This window comes from Larimichthys crocea, chromosome XXII (genome assembly GCF_000972845.2).
Source record: "Larimichthys crocea isolate SSNF chromosome XXII, L_crocea_2.0, whole genome shotgun sequence".
Classification (NCBI taxonomy): domain Eukaryota; kingdom Metazoa; phylum Chordata; class Actinopteri; family Sciaenidae; genus Larimichthys; species Larimichthys crocea.
In genome coordinates, this window is record NC_040032.1 from 22,628,698 (window position 1) to 22,642,258 (window position 13,561).

Consider the following 13,561-nt stretch of genomic DNA (forward strand, 5'->3'; position numbering starts at 1 on the left):
GCGCCGCACATTTTGTAAAAAATATAAGACGTTTATATGCGCCTTATGGTCGTGAAAATACGGTAAATACTTTTTTAAAGTAATTTATTTTCCTAAGCCACTCGGAGCCGCAGTGTAAGGCTGAAAGAGCCGCATGCGGCTCCGGAGCCGCAGGTTGCCGACCCCTGTGCTAGATCAAGGCATTGCTGTTACAAGTGCCGCTTTCAAATGTAACTAGCTACAACTACAGGTTTTATGAGATGTCAGCTAATGCTTACCAGTGAGCTATTAGGTACCTAAGTAGGCTACTGTATATACTGTCTGGTCTTGGTCTTGACTTGATCTCAATACCTCAAAATCCTGGTCTTCTCACAATCTCAATATACTCATGATGTCAGTTGTTTTGACTACACACTAATTGTTACCATTGCCAAAGAGGTCAACTCATTTCATTGTATCTAAATCCACTAATAGACATGATGATTGGTTAGCACTGTGGCCTCACAGCAAGAAGGGTCCTGGTTTGTGGGTTTAGGATATCTATCCATCCATCCATTAGCCTATCCCAGCTGACTTTGGGCGCAAGGCATGGTACACCCTGGACAAGTCGCCAGCTCATCACACATAGAGCACATAGAGACAAACAACCCTTCACATTCGCATTTGCGCCTATGGACAATTTAAAGTCACCACTTAACCTATTAAGTGCATGTCTTTAGGTTGTGGGAGGAAGCCGGATACCTGGAGAGAACCCACACAGAAAGGCTCCAGCCGAGGTCTTCAGGTTGATGGACTTGATGATAGTTTTATTTAATCCCATAGATACTGCCTAATGTTTTCTTAGCCAATGGTAAAGGCTTCCCATGAGAACAGTGATGCTCATAAAACCCACATACATGACTGAACGTTTAAGAGAAAGGAGAAGCCTCCAGACTCATGTGCTGAAGGCTGAAAGGTAAACACTAACAGTTTATCTCCCTAAACCCAACATGTATTTTCTTACCTACAGATGCTTCTCAGTCAAGTAAAGTCACTGTCACATGAAAACATAATATTTATTTGATAGTGAATTTAGGCTCTATGGTTTAGTTTTATGCCCTTGACACTAACATGTTTATATGTAAGTACATCAAATGCTGTATTTTCCTCTTTCCATGTAGAGATTTGCATCAGTTTCTGTTTCATGACTGGTGTGATATTCATGTTTTGTTTATCTTTTTGTTTTATTTTAGACAAGCTGAGATGGAAAACTATACATACAACAGTCTCACTCTGCAGCTTGAGGGGTTAAAGATCACAAAGACTAACAAGTACCCGATCTTTATCTTTCTACTTTTGAGCTACATGTTCATCTTAATTGCCAATGTGGGCATTGTGATCTTGATATGGACAGAAAAAAGCCTTCACCAGCCGATGTATCTTCTCTTCTGTAACCTGTCGATTAATGATGTTATGGGAAACTCTCTACTGGTTCCACGGGTGCTTGCAGACATCCTGGTGCCTCCTTCTGATCGCCTCATTCACTACTATGAGTGTGTGATGCAAGCTTTTACAACACACATGTTTGGCACCAATGCACATACTGTGCTCATGATTATGGCGTTTGACAGGTATGTGGCTATCTGCAATCCACTGCACTACTCAATCATAATGAATGACAAAATGGTGATAAAGCTGACAGTTTCTGCCTGGGGAGTGGCCTTTGTCTTGGTGGCCATTCTGCTCAGTCTGACCATACGGCTGAACCGATGCAGGACTCTGATCACAAACCCTTACTGTGATAATGCCTCACTCTTTAAACTCTCCTGTGAGAGTGTGTTTATTAATAATGTCTATGGCCTTACTTTCACTGTAGTGTTGCTCTCGTCCTCTATTGGCAGTATAATACTCACCTATTTTAAAATCGCAGCCGCCTGTCTGACTAATAAGAGTAACTCTTTAAACAGTAAAGCCTTGAAGACCTGCAGCACTCATCTTTGCCTATATCTCATCATGTTAGTCAGTGGGATGATCCTCATCACCCTCCACCGCTTCCCTCAGTATGCAGAGTACAGGAAAATTTCAGCCATTCTTTTTAATGTTGTTCCTGGCAGCCTGAACCCTGTTATCTACGGACTGCAGTCCAGGGAAATACATAAGTGTTTGTCAAATATATTAAATCTTAAACTTGTTAAGTGTAATAAGCCAATGTTATGAGATTTTCACATCGATTGAACAAATATAACAACGTTCTAAAAAGTGAAAAAACTAGAGCAAATGTGTCTATTCAAAGAATAACAAAAGTAAAATGAAGAAATTACAAGTTTTGTGGTGTTATTTTATGATGGATGTCAGATTCCACTTCTACTGTCCTCAGGTTTTGTGTTTATGTGATTAAATGGTAGTTGTGTACTTATGTACTACCAATTTGATTCTGTAAATAATATGTGATTCACATAAATACATGTATTTCTGCTTGAATGTCATTCAAAACTATTAAAAAAATGTTTTTTTCCCCAAACTGTGACTTTGTCACTTTTTTGTTATAGAGTGTTTGTTTGACAGGACTGTAAATTCATCCTGTTCAGAGTTTGATTTTCAACTTCATACATACATAACTTCAACCACATGTTAAACTTATGTTATCTGTTATTTATAATGATATAATGTCCACCAATTCGAGTCCCTGTCACCGAAATGGGATTGGGAGGCAGCTGTAATAGGCTTATCAGGCATTCCAGACACTCCCTCTCCCCAGTATTGCATTCCTGCTCCTCAAGATGTTCCCAGGCATCTTGATCAAATGCCAAAACTGTCTCAGCTGGTTTCTCATCCCAACTCTAAGGCTCTGTAGCGCCTGTGGTTATGTTAGCTCAGTAACCACTTTTTTTCTTTGATGGTTGACAGATGTTTAATCTTAATGACTTGCTGCAATCCCCTGACACCTTAGTTCAATCTCTTGTTAAACATTAGCTTGTATTGTCATTGTGAGTGTATTGTCATGATACTGTTAGCAAATGTCCTGGAGAGGCCTGTGACCAAGGTCTGCCTGATTTTGGAGGGTGAAGATTCTGCCGTAAAAGACACTTAAAGAACAAAAGATAAGTGTACTTTAAGATTTGATAGAAGAATCAAATGATTTAATTATGTTAACTTGTATATTGAAATGGCTCCTTACCTTTTAATTTAAGTAACTGCCACTACAAGAACAATTATAAACCGGCATGTAGAAGCCAATATGAGTTTTTGTTGATTATTTTGTTTTCCCCAATGGTGTGTATGTGAGTGAATGTATGTGGTGAGTGACTGGGTGTGTCTAGCCCTATCTGGTGGGCAGAGAAGGCCATAAGACCCAGCCGGACTGCAGCCAGTGAGAGTGTGGCTGGGAAAGAAGAAGAAGAAGAAGCAACAGGTTCTTGACCGTGCTGGACCTGCAGTGCCTGTTGTTATGTGTTATGATCAAATTTCATTTGATTGGGTCTGACCGGAACCCTGTTATCTAGTCATCATTCAAACTACACGTGTCAAACCTAAGTTCAAACCAGCCACTAAAAGGAGTGAAATTGCAGCTACAGACATGAATACCATTTCTGCCCAAGGCTGCTTCCTCCAGATGCATTTCTTCATTCAGCTAGGTGTTACTGGCTATGCCATCTTGACTGTCATGTCATACGATCGCTACATGGCCATCTGCAACCCTCTGCACTACAATGCTGTCATGACTCGACCCATCCAGCTGCTCCTCATAGTGGGAGCCAGGAGATTTGCCATTTTCTGCACACTGCCATGTCATGGAAGCTGCCTTACTGTGGCCCCAATGTGGTGAGGAATGGCTGGTGCGACCTGTTGTCTGTACAAAGGCTGGTGTGTGCTGACACCTCTATGGATAACATTGTGTCTGTTTCCTTCTCCTGTGCTCATAGTGGCGCTACTGAGCACAGGAGTAAATGGTAAATGGACTTATATGTATATATATATATATGTACTTATATAGCGCCTTTCTAGTCTTCTGACCACTCAAAGCGCTTTACACTACATATCTCATTCACCCCATTCACACACATTCATACACTGATGGCATTGGCTACCATGCAAGGTGCCAACCGCTCATCAGTTTCAGGATCTAGGCGTTCATACGCATTCACACACCGGCGGCACAACCTTCGGGAGCAATTTGGGGTTCAGTATCTTGCCCAAGGACACTTCGATATGCGGACCGGAGGAGCCGGGGATCGAACCGCCAATCATCTGATTGGTGGACGCTCTGCCTCTGAGCCACAGCCACCCCAGAGTCCTCATCCTAACCTCCTAAGTCTTGATTGGTGTTTTCATGTCAAGGATGGGCGTCAGTCAGAGGCTGAAGGCCTTCGGGACATGTGCTGCCCACCTGACTGTGGTGTCTATCTCTTAAGGCTCAGCCTCTTTGCATACATCTCCTACCGGGTGGGAGACTTTTCACCAGAGGTATACGATTAATTATCTGGCTTTAATATTTACCTGCCTTTGTTTTAGTGTATGTTTTACAAGTGTCCATCAAAAATAAGGTTTAAGGTCAATTCAATTAATGAAATAGTCTAGTATTCTTATTGAACAGCTAAATCCTATTTGACTGTTTTAAGCATTGTCCTAAAACACTTTCTCATGTTGTCAAAAAGACTAATAACCTAAAATCTTGCTGTTGCCTCCTAGAAGTTGCATTGATGAAACACCCCATAAGATGATCATTTTTTTGGCTGAACAAAAAACAAGATGTTTTTTCTCACTGCAACAGAGAATACATTTTAGATTGAGGAAAGTTTTGAAGATCACTATAACATTAGGACAGATCATCTGGTAGCCACAAATATTAACAGATTTCACAGGAATTTGACCATTTGGTCTTTGGTAGATTTGGTTGATTGAGAGGTAATATTGTCAAAATGGTCAGAAGGCATCATCAATAATAATAATAATACAAAAGTATATTCCTAGTTGTCTGGGGACCACAGGCGTCATCACATTTCTTGCAAATCTGAAATATGATAGTGTGCTGCAATGGCTCCTTCGTTTTATCCCAATGATAATGAATATCATATATCAACTAGTAACAATTTGGAGGCCACATACATTCATTGCCAGATATCCTTAGTGAACCATGTGTGTTTAATGAAGCATAATATTTATTTTGTTTTAGGATCGTATCATTGTGTCTGTGCTGTTCTCGGCTCTGACTCCTTTCCTAAACCCAATCATCTACAGTCTGAACAAGGAGCTGCAAGAGTCCATCAGAAAGACCCTTAGCAGGTTCAGACCTGCTGCTGTAATGGAGCCTGTAAGTCTGTCAACGCCTAAATGGGAATGAAAATCAGCCAGTCTGCTGACCAGACACCCACAATCTGGACTCCAAAAACTCCAAAAACATCCTATTAGCAACATGTGTGGAACCTTAAACCAACTAATCCAAACCAAACTAATTATAGCCTATTAAGGCCTCAACTTTAACCTCACAATTGTGGAATATAACTAAGTTTATTCAAGGACTGTACTTGTTCACAGCTTTAAAGTATTTGTACTTTACTGTGTTACTGTGTTACTTTACTGTGTTCTGTTTTTGTTCAATGTTTCTTTGTACTCCATTAAATTTATTTGAGAGATATAGTTACTTCACTTTTTTCATAAACATATTCTAGTAAGCAAGTATTTTTTTGTCTTGTGATCTCCAACATCAGTGTGTACTGGTTTCTTTTTATCATGTTTCAGATGTTTCTGAATTATCATGAGTTCCAAGAAGCTTTTCTCTTCTAAACTTCTCAGATGGTTTAATTTCCATAACTGATCAAATTAGCAATATTTCTCAAATAAATTAAAAGAGAGAAACGTTTAGAAAGTGAAAATAGATTTGTGTATCAGAACTTTGTTTTTATTTAATTCTTTTACCTTTTACCTTTTATCTTTTATTCCATTCTTTTACTTTTTTACTCTCATGATGGGTTGGGAAAATGAGGATTTCTGAAAGCCTGGAAAACTATATGTGTTATTTAAAACATTTGGATTTAGGTGAAATTATAATAATAATAATAATACTACGACTACACTACTACTACTACTAGCTACGACTACTAGATATAATAATAATAATAATAATAAATAATAAATAATAATAATAACAGTAATAATAATAATAACAAAAATAATTGGCTCACATGTGGTCAGGTGAATTTGACCATGATAACATGTATATTTAGATTAACACATTTAACCATTGAATATTAAGAACACATTATTCGAACAAGCAATATAACATTATTAGTGACTACATTTAGTACAAAAAAATTCAAAGAAGAATAATGGAAATAAATAAAAAAATATTTTTTTTTCAAAGTGTCCAGTAGGATGTTAAATACTTACAATAAATTCATGTATGGAATACAATGACCTTTTCCATACAACCAAACAAGCTTAACATCTAAAGCATCTAGGGGTGTCATTGTTGCATTGCAATCTCCTCACATCAGTCTCACCTAGTGTAGAGGAGAAACATTAGGGCCCTGTCCAGGGTCAGAATTTATTTTGTCTGTTCTGGGCTATTGCAGAAATACGGCATTTCAACTCGGCAGTCTCCATGGAAGAAGACCTGTTTCCACTGTATATACAAAAGGCAAATATGTAAGTAATGAAAACGAAGAAAAGATTCTTATTTTGAGGTGGTTCTAAACATAAAATAAAACAGTCATAAATATTATATTTCTATATTTCTGTCTTACACATTAGACCAACGTCCCCTAAAACTGTTCATGTTGAGGAAAAGGTGGAACTCATGGCTAATGAGACTTTTATTTTAGGAGTTATTTATGGAAAGTTTTCAAATTCATGACTTTTTTTTTGTGAAACACGCTAACAATCTTCTGTCTGAGCTCTTTACATTGGAGCCCATAGATGATGGGGTTTAGGGCCGGAGGTATGACGTGGAACAGGACGGATGCCACTTTCCCATTGTCCGCCCACTCAGGTTGTCGGTGCATGATCATAGGGGTGAAGGACGAAACCAGCATGATCAGGTATACCGCCAGGTGGGTGGCGCAGGTCTGCAGCGCCCGGCTGTTCAGAGCCTTGTTCTTATTCCTCAAACAAACCATAGTGACTCTGAGGTAGGTGAGTGTGATGCTGCAGAGGGAGGAGCCCAGGACAATGGCTGCGCTGGCAAGGCCGTAGATGTGGTTGATGAGAAGATTCTGGCAGGAAAGCTTGAACAAAGAGGGATTGTCGCAGAATGGGTTGATTATAACCCGCCTGCAGCGCGTCAGGCGGAGAGTGAGACCCATGACGATCGCGACAAGGATGAAGGGCACCACCCAGGCTCCCACTGACAGCTTCACCAGCATCCTGTTGGTCATGATGGTGGCGTAACGTAGGGGGTTGCAGATGGCCACATAGCGATCAAATGCCATGATTATGAGCACCGCATGAGAGGTGCCTGCATGGAAATGACAAGCAAAGGCCTGAATAGCACAGTCAATGTAATGGATGGACCGCTCTGTGATCGGAGTGAAAACTTCACTCAACAGGCGAGGGATGATGACTGTGGCTCCGAACACATCATTAATACTCATGTTACAGAACAGCATGTACATGGGCTCATGGAGGCTCCTCTCCATGCTGATCAGGACTACCAGGCTGATGTTGGACACCATGATGAAGATGTAGATGGTGAGGAGGACAATGAAGGAGGAAATGTAGGATTGGGGACTGACCTTTAACCCCTCAATCATTATAATATCGGCATTAAAAGTTTCATTCTCCATTCTGCAGAGGGAGGACCCTGGAGACAATAACAGACAGAGAATTCAATCAACACTGTGTGTGTAAATCTGCTGTTAATAATGATGAGGAGGAGGAGGATTCATGCACTGCAGCGAAGAGGAAAAGGAAAAAAAGATTTCACTGCACTCGTCTGAAATAACCCCCAACAATCCTTAGGCACTGACTTAAAAGAGAGGCTGTATCACCCAAGCTTGAATATTTTTGATTAAATGTTATTATTGTAACCAGAAATAATTATAAATATTATTGACTACTGAGTATTTTGTTTTCTTCTTCATGTGTCATTTTCCTACTATTTTAGTACTTACTTGCTTACTTACATTTTATCTGTCCGTGTTTTATATATCGTTAATGTTCCTTGTACATCTTCCCTGTTCACAAAAGAAATTCACGTTCATATCATATGTTTATATAAATAACAATCTATTCATAAAACCCATTTTATTCAAGTTTGAAGCATAATGTGCTTAAACACACAAGAAAAATTAACCAGACACACAAATGAAAAAAAAAAACAATTTCATCAGAAAACATGAATACATTTTTATATTTTTTTTTTATTACTTGTACGTAACATACCTTTTGATACCAAAGCATTTAAGCATGGATGTGTTTAATATAATAATGTTGTTAAGTTAAAAAGCATTTGGAAAGTAGGAATCACAATAAAATAAAATAATTAAGACCAACTTACGACTAAGACGTGAGTTAAGACCACAGAAGTAACGATAAATAAAATACATAAATAAATAAATACATATTAAAATAAGCAATCAGAGTTAAAATCAGAGTCAGTTATTTTATGTTTATAGATCAGATCTGTCTGCAGAACTCAAGAAAACCACTATCAATACATTTTGATTCAAATAACGCAGTGAGATTTGGTTTCACCTGCTGAATCAGACCCCTGCTTACTCCTTTCCTTTGGTTGTGATGCACATTTGTGTGTCACACAAAAAGACACATATAATGTTTGCAGCTTTGCCTCCTGTACGTTCAGTTCATACACTTCTCCTGTACAATCAACGAACATTACGCATGATTTTAGTTCAGGCTGACATGCCTTAAAAACACAGATGTTTAGTCTTCAGACTGGAAACAGGTCACACGTTTCTAAACTGAATATTTCATACATAGCAGCAGTACAAACTCACAGCTTTCTTATGTTTGCAGGAAATCACCTGACACTTGAGTACGAGTATGCTGAGTATGTTTTCTTTCCTCAAAAAACAAGAGACACAGTGAACTGTGAAAGAATCATTCAGAATAATGTGCATGCATGTAGGTATACATGTCTACATATGTGTATACATAGATATGTATGTGTGTGTATCAGATTTACCTCTGTTGAAATGAACCTCCTCGAGCTAGACCAGAGGTGGATTGACACACACCTTTTATAAGCTGACTGCCAGGACCCTGGTACTGCATGCTTTGTTGTATTGCTAAACAGTCACCAGGCAACTGTTGCTGTCAACTTGGCATCAACATTATCAGTCAGTACTTGTGTCAACTTACTGTGGTTTGGCTTTCATCTGTTATTTTGTATTTACATGTTTATGCATTCTGGATCTGAATCCACATTTCTCCTTTGACCATTTTAAGAGCAGCAAATTAAGTCAAAAAACAAGTTATTTTCCTTACAGTGGCTTAATTAGTATTTTTATGACTTATAATATTTTATATTTTTAAAATGCTTATGTGCAGAATGTTTGATATTATCTTACTGAAATAAACTTGGCCGGCCTTGAAAAGAACATCATCTGCTAGGCAGCATATGTTGCTTCAAAACCTGTGTATATTGTTCAGCATCAATGGTGCAGGTTACCCATCATGCCATCATGTGAACTAATGCATGCCCAGTGCACTAATGACCCCAATATTAATGACAAGTGACTATCGCCATGTTTCCATCCAAATGTGTCACAAATTTTACCCGGATTTCAAGTAATTAGTAAAAATAAAACATGAATGAATGCTTGTTTCCATCCACTATGATTATGTGAAAATGAAAACTTGGTTCTTAAGATAAGCCATAGGTGGCGCCAATTTTCCAATCAGAAAACCTGAAGAAGAGGCCGCGACAAGATGATTTTATTAAAAGAGTGGTGCTTTAGGGCCTTAAAGATAGTGTGAGGAGCTTGGATATTTGAAAGGAGCTCAGAGTAGAGCTGCTGCTCCTTCCTGATGAAAAAATAACAAATAACAGGTTTAATATGTGGTTAAACTTTTGTTGTTATTCATATGTATACTGTAAATGCAGTTTTCACTTCAATGAAGATAAAACTCTAACTTTAATCTCATGAACAGGACGAGTTTACAGTCTCATCGAACAAGCACTCTTTATCAAAAATAATTTACAAAGTAAGTTATATTTTGGAAAAACTTATTTTAATAATTTTGAAATGACATTCAATCAAAATACATGTGTATATGTGAATAACTCATTATTTACAGAATCACTGGTTTTACATGGCTCATGGGTCACAACTACATAACATCTTAACTATTTAATCACAGAAACACAAAAATAAAAAATGTCACAGTTGATCAAGTTTTTACACATTTTAGTGTGTTTATATTGGTCTGTCACCACACTGACTTCTTCAAATTCAAATCAAATCAAATTTTATTTGTATAGCCCAAAGTCACAAAATACATTTGCCTTGGAGGGCTTTACAATCTGTACAGGGAGTTCAAATTAAAACAACATAATTCTTTTGGGATGGAATATATTTGACAAACTTTTGTATATTTCTTTGGACTGCAGTCCGTAGATAACAGGGTTCAGGCTGCCAGGAACAACGTTAAAGAGAATGGCTGAAATTTTCCTGTACTCTGCATACTGAGGGAAGCGGTGGAGGGTGATGAGGATCATCCCACTGACTAACATGATGAGATATAGGCAAAGATGAGTGCTGCAGGTCTTCAAGGCTTTACTGTTTAAAGAGTTACTCTTATTAGTCAGACAGGCGGCTGCGATTTTAAAATAGGTGAGTATTATACTGCCAATAGAGGACGAGAGCAACACTACAGTGAAAGTAAGGCCATAGACATTATTAATAAACACACTCTCACAGGAGAGTTTAAAGAGTGAGGCATTATCACAGTAAGGGTTTGTGATCAGAGTCCTGCATCGGTTCAGCCGTATGGTCAGACCGAGAAGAATCCCAACCAAAACAAAGGCCACTCCCCAGGCAGAAACTGTCAGCTTTATCACCATTTTGTCATTCATTATGATTGAGTAGTGCAGTGGATTGCAGATAGCCACATACCTGTCAAACGCCATAATCATGAGCACAGTATGTGCATTGGTGCTGAACATGTGTGTTGTAAAAGCTTGCATCACACACTCATAGTAGTGAATGAGGCGGTTAGAAGGAGGCACCAGGATGTCTGCAAGCACCCGTGGAACCAGTAGAGAGTTTCCCATAACATCATTAATCGACAGGTTACAGAAGAGAAGATACATCGGCTGGTGAAGGCTTTTTTCTTTCCATATCAAGATAACAATGCCCACATTGGCAATTAAGATGAACATGTAGCTCAAAAGCAGAAAGATAAATATCGGGTATTTGTTAGTCTTGGTAATCTTTAACCCCTCAAGCTGCAGAGTGAGACTGTTGTATGTATAATTTTCCATCTCAGCTTGTCTGAAATAAATCAAGAAGAGAGACGAAACATGAATATCACACCAGTCATGAAACAGAAACTGGTACATAGCTCTACATGGAAACAGAAATATACAGCATACATATAGTCATGAACACTTTTTAGCTTGTTACTAAAATAAAAGTATACACATATAAACATTAACCTATACTAAAAAAGGGCATCTAATAGGTTTTTAAATCAATTTACCATAAAGAAAAAAAAATCTAATTTATCATCTTTTTTTCATGGAAATGCGTTAGTGTCAAAGGCATAAAACTTAATCATAGAACCAGCACATACTGTTGTGCTACTATCATCTAAAAATTAACGATAAAATAACAATTATCATATTTTCAAGTTACATCAACTTCACTTGACTGAAAAGGTAAGAAAACACCTGTTGGGTTTAAGCTAGTAAACTGTTAGTGATGACCTTGCAGCCTTTGGCATATCAGTCTTGAGGCTTCTCCTTTCTTTCTTTCCTTCCTTCTTCCTTGAACTAATCATGTATGCTGATTTTATGAACATCACTGTCCTCATAGAAAAGCTTTACCATTGGCTAAGAAAACATTATGTAATGTTCATGGGATTACTTAAACTTTTCAATGAGCCCTAAATATGTGTAGAGAGAAATGTAAGAGAATTTATATTAAGTATTATATTAATTAATCAAGTACATATTAATTATAAGTACTTGAAGTTCATATGTTTAGATATTTTTAGTTTTCATGAATGTACAACATTATTATATATATTTTTTTTTTTATCGCTGCACTCGTGTTTGTGATTGTAAGCCATGCGCGCAACTGGGCGAGACAGAACTTTAGCTTGTTGTTTGTTTTGAAGTTAATTTCTATCGAAGCAGAGCTGTCTTCATGGAGTTCGTACTTGCCGGCAGAAACACACGAACAGCCAATCAGCTAACAGACGGGCGGACCCAGCATGCGGACACAACCTATCATATCCCTGGACGTCACCAGTAACAGGCAAACAGCCAATCATTCAGCAGCTGTGTAGTTTCGTTGCAGTAGTTGCCATGTTGGTTTGTCTACAATGGAGTAGCATGCAGTGAGAAGCCAGGAGGAGAGTAGAGGTGGCCGCTATGTAGCAAAAACTGGCACCGGTAGTATAGTAATCCATGGTAGTACCGTCGTGTAGAATTTCTAGTATAGTAGGAACCGTTACGATTTGGCACCGCAGGGTACCGTGGGTATCGTGCAACTCTAGTCCAGTGCATATGCATTGCAACTTCACTGCACTCAACTCCTATAACAACCTCCATGAGCTCCTGTGTGAACTAAAGACTCATATTTCACGTGTTTGTCATCATTGTCCCCAGTTTATTTCACAGTTTATTAATAGATTAATCTCTATAAATACATACCTGCATATTAATGCTGAATCTTTAGGCAAGGGACCAATATTTTGGTATCAGAAGTGTTCTGGTTTCTGAAATGCATTGTCTGATGATGATTTTCCTTCTTTGAAATCGCTTCATATTCCAGAAGAGCAATGCAGCGTGTGTTTTATGGACTAAGAGAAGGCCTACGACCATTTTTCTCAAGATATCTTGTTGGGGTACTGAGGAAATATGCAGTACCAAGGCAATCATCTATTCTTTGTTTTGACAGCATTCAACAACAGCTTTTGGCCTAAAAAAAAAAAACAATAGATAGATTCTCGTATTACCAACTTGTTAGCATTAATAAAAAGTAACAAGTACATGTATATATCCTATAGTATATAGTATTTTTAAGTACATATCTCCTGTGTTGAATGTCGTTATTATCTTGTGACCGCCTTGGAGGTTGGTACTCCCCGATTGGGAACCACTGATCATAAGGTAATGAGATTTGAGTAGTGACTGAAAGAATGTGACCTTTGATATGTTCAGTGTTTATGACTTGTCTTTTGTTAGTAAGCTTGACTCACCTGTACACCACCTGTGCAGTTTGATCTGTTATATTTCCCTCCACTCAAGTACACATTTTTTATATAGCCTAATATCACAAATTTCCTTAAGGAGCTTTACAATCAGGACAGCAGATGACAGCGACTCTGTCATTTGATCTGAGCATTTTATATGGTGTATCATAGAGGCAGCGCCGGTCCTGGCCACATTTGCGCCCTGGGCGAAACCCCCCCCCCC

At 38.3% G+C, this 13,561-nt stretch overlaps 3 protein-coding genes across 3 annotated transcripts; 1 reads left to right on the top strand and 2 right to left on the bottom strand.

The window, feature by feature from the left end:
* The first annotated feature begins 1,221 nt into the window (after nt 1-1,221).
* On the top strand, nt 1,222-5,345 carry LOC104931088 (putative olfactory receptor 52L2). The gene is made up of 4 exons (XM_010746014.3): nt 1,222-2,155; nt 3,695-3,908; nt 4,371-4,422; nt 5,132-5,345. Exons 1-4 carry the CDS (start codon nt 1,222-1,224, stop codon nt 5,297-5,299), a joined length of 1,368 nt encoding a protein of 455 aa, XP_010744316.3. The 3' UTR covers nt 5,300-5,345.
* A 1,437-nt stretch (nt 5,346-6,782) lies between these two features.
* On the bottom strand, nt 6,783-8,119 carry LOC104931106 (olfactory receptor 5B17). Its single transcript, XM_027273762.1, has 2 exons — nt 8,079-8,119; nt 6,783-7,756 (listed from the first exon to the last, which is right to left on the bottom strand). The coding sequence occupies exon 2, from the start codon at nt 7,737-7,739 to the stop codon at nt 6,783-6,785; it is 957 nt and encodes a 318-aa protein (XP_027129563.1). The 5' UTR covers nt 7,740-7,756; nt 8,079-8,119.
* A 2,019-nt stretch (nt 8,120-10,138) lies between these two features.
* On the bottom strand, nt 10,139-12,885 carry LOC104931105 (putative olfactory receptor 52L2). Its single transcript, XM_027273537.1, has 2 exons — nt 12,797-12,885; nt 10,139-11,411 (listed from the first exon to the last, which is right to left on the bottom strand). The coding sequence occupies exon 2, from the start codon at nt 11,399-11,401 to the stop codon at nt 10,460-10,462; it is 942 nt and encodes a 313-aa protein (XP_027129338.1). The 5' UTR covers nt 11,402-11,411; nt 12,797-12,885; the 3' UTR covers nt 10,139-10,459.
* Nucleotides 12,886-13,561: the final 676 nt, after the last annotated feature.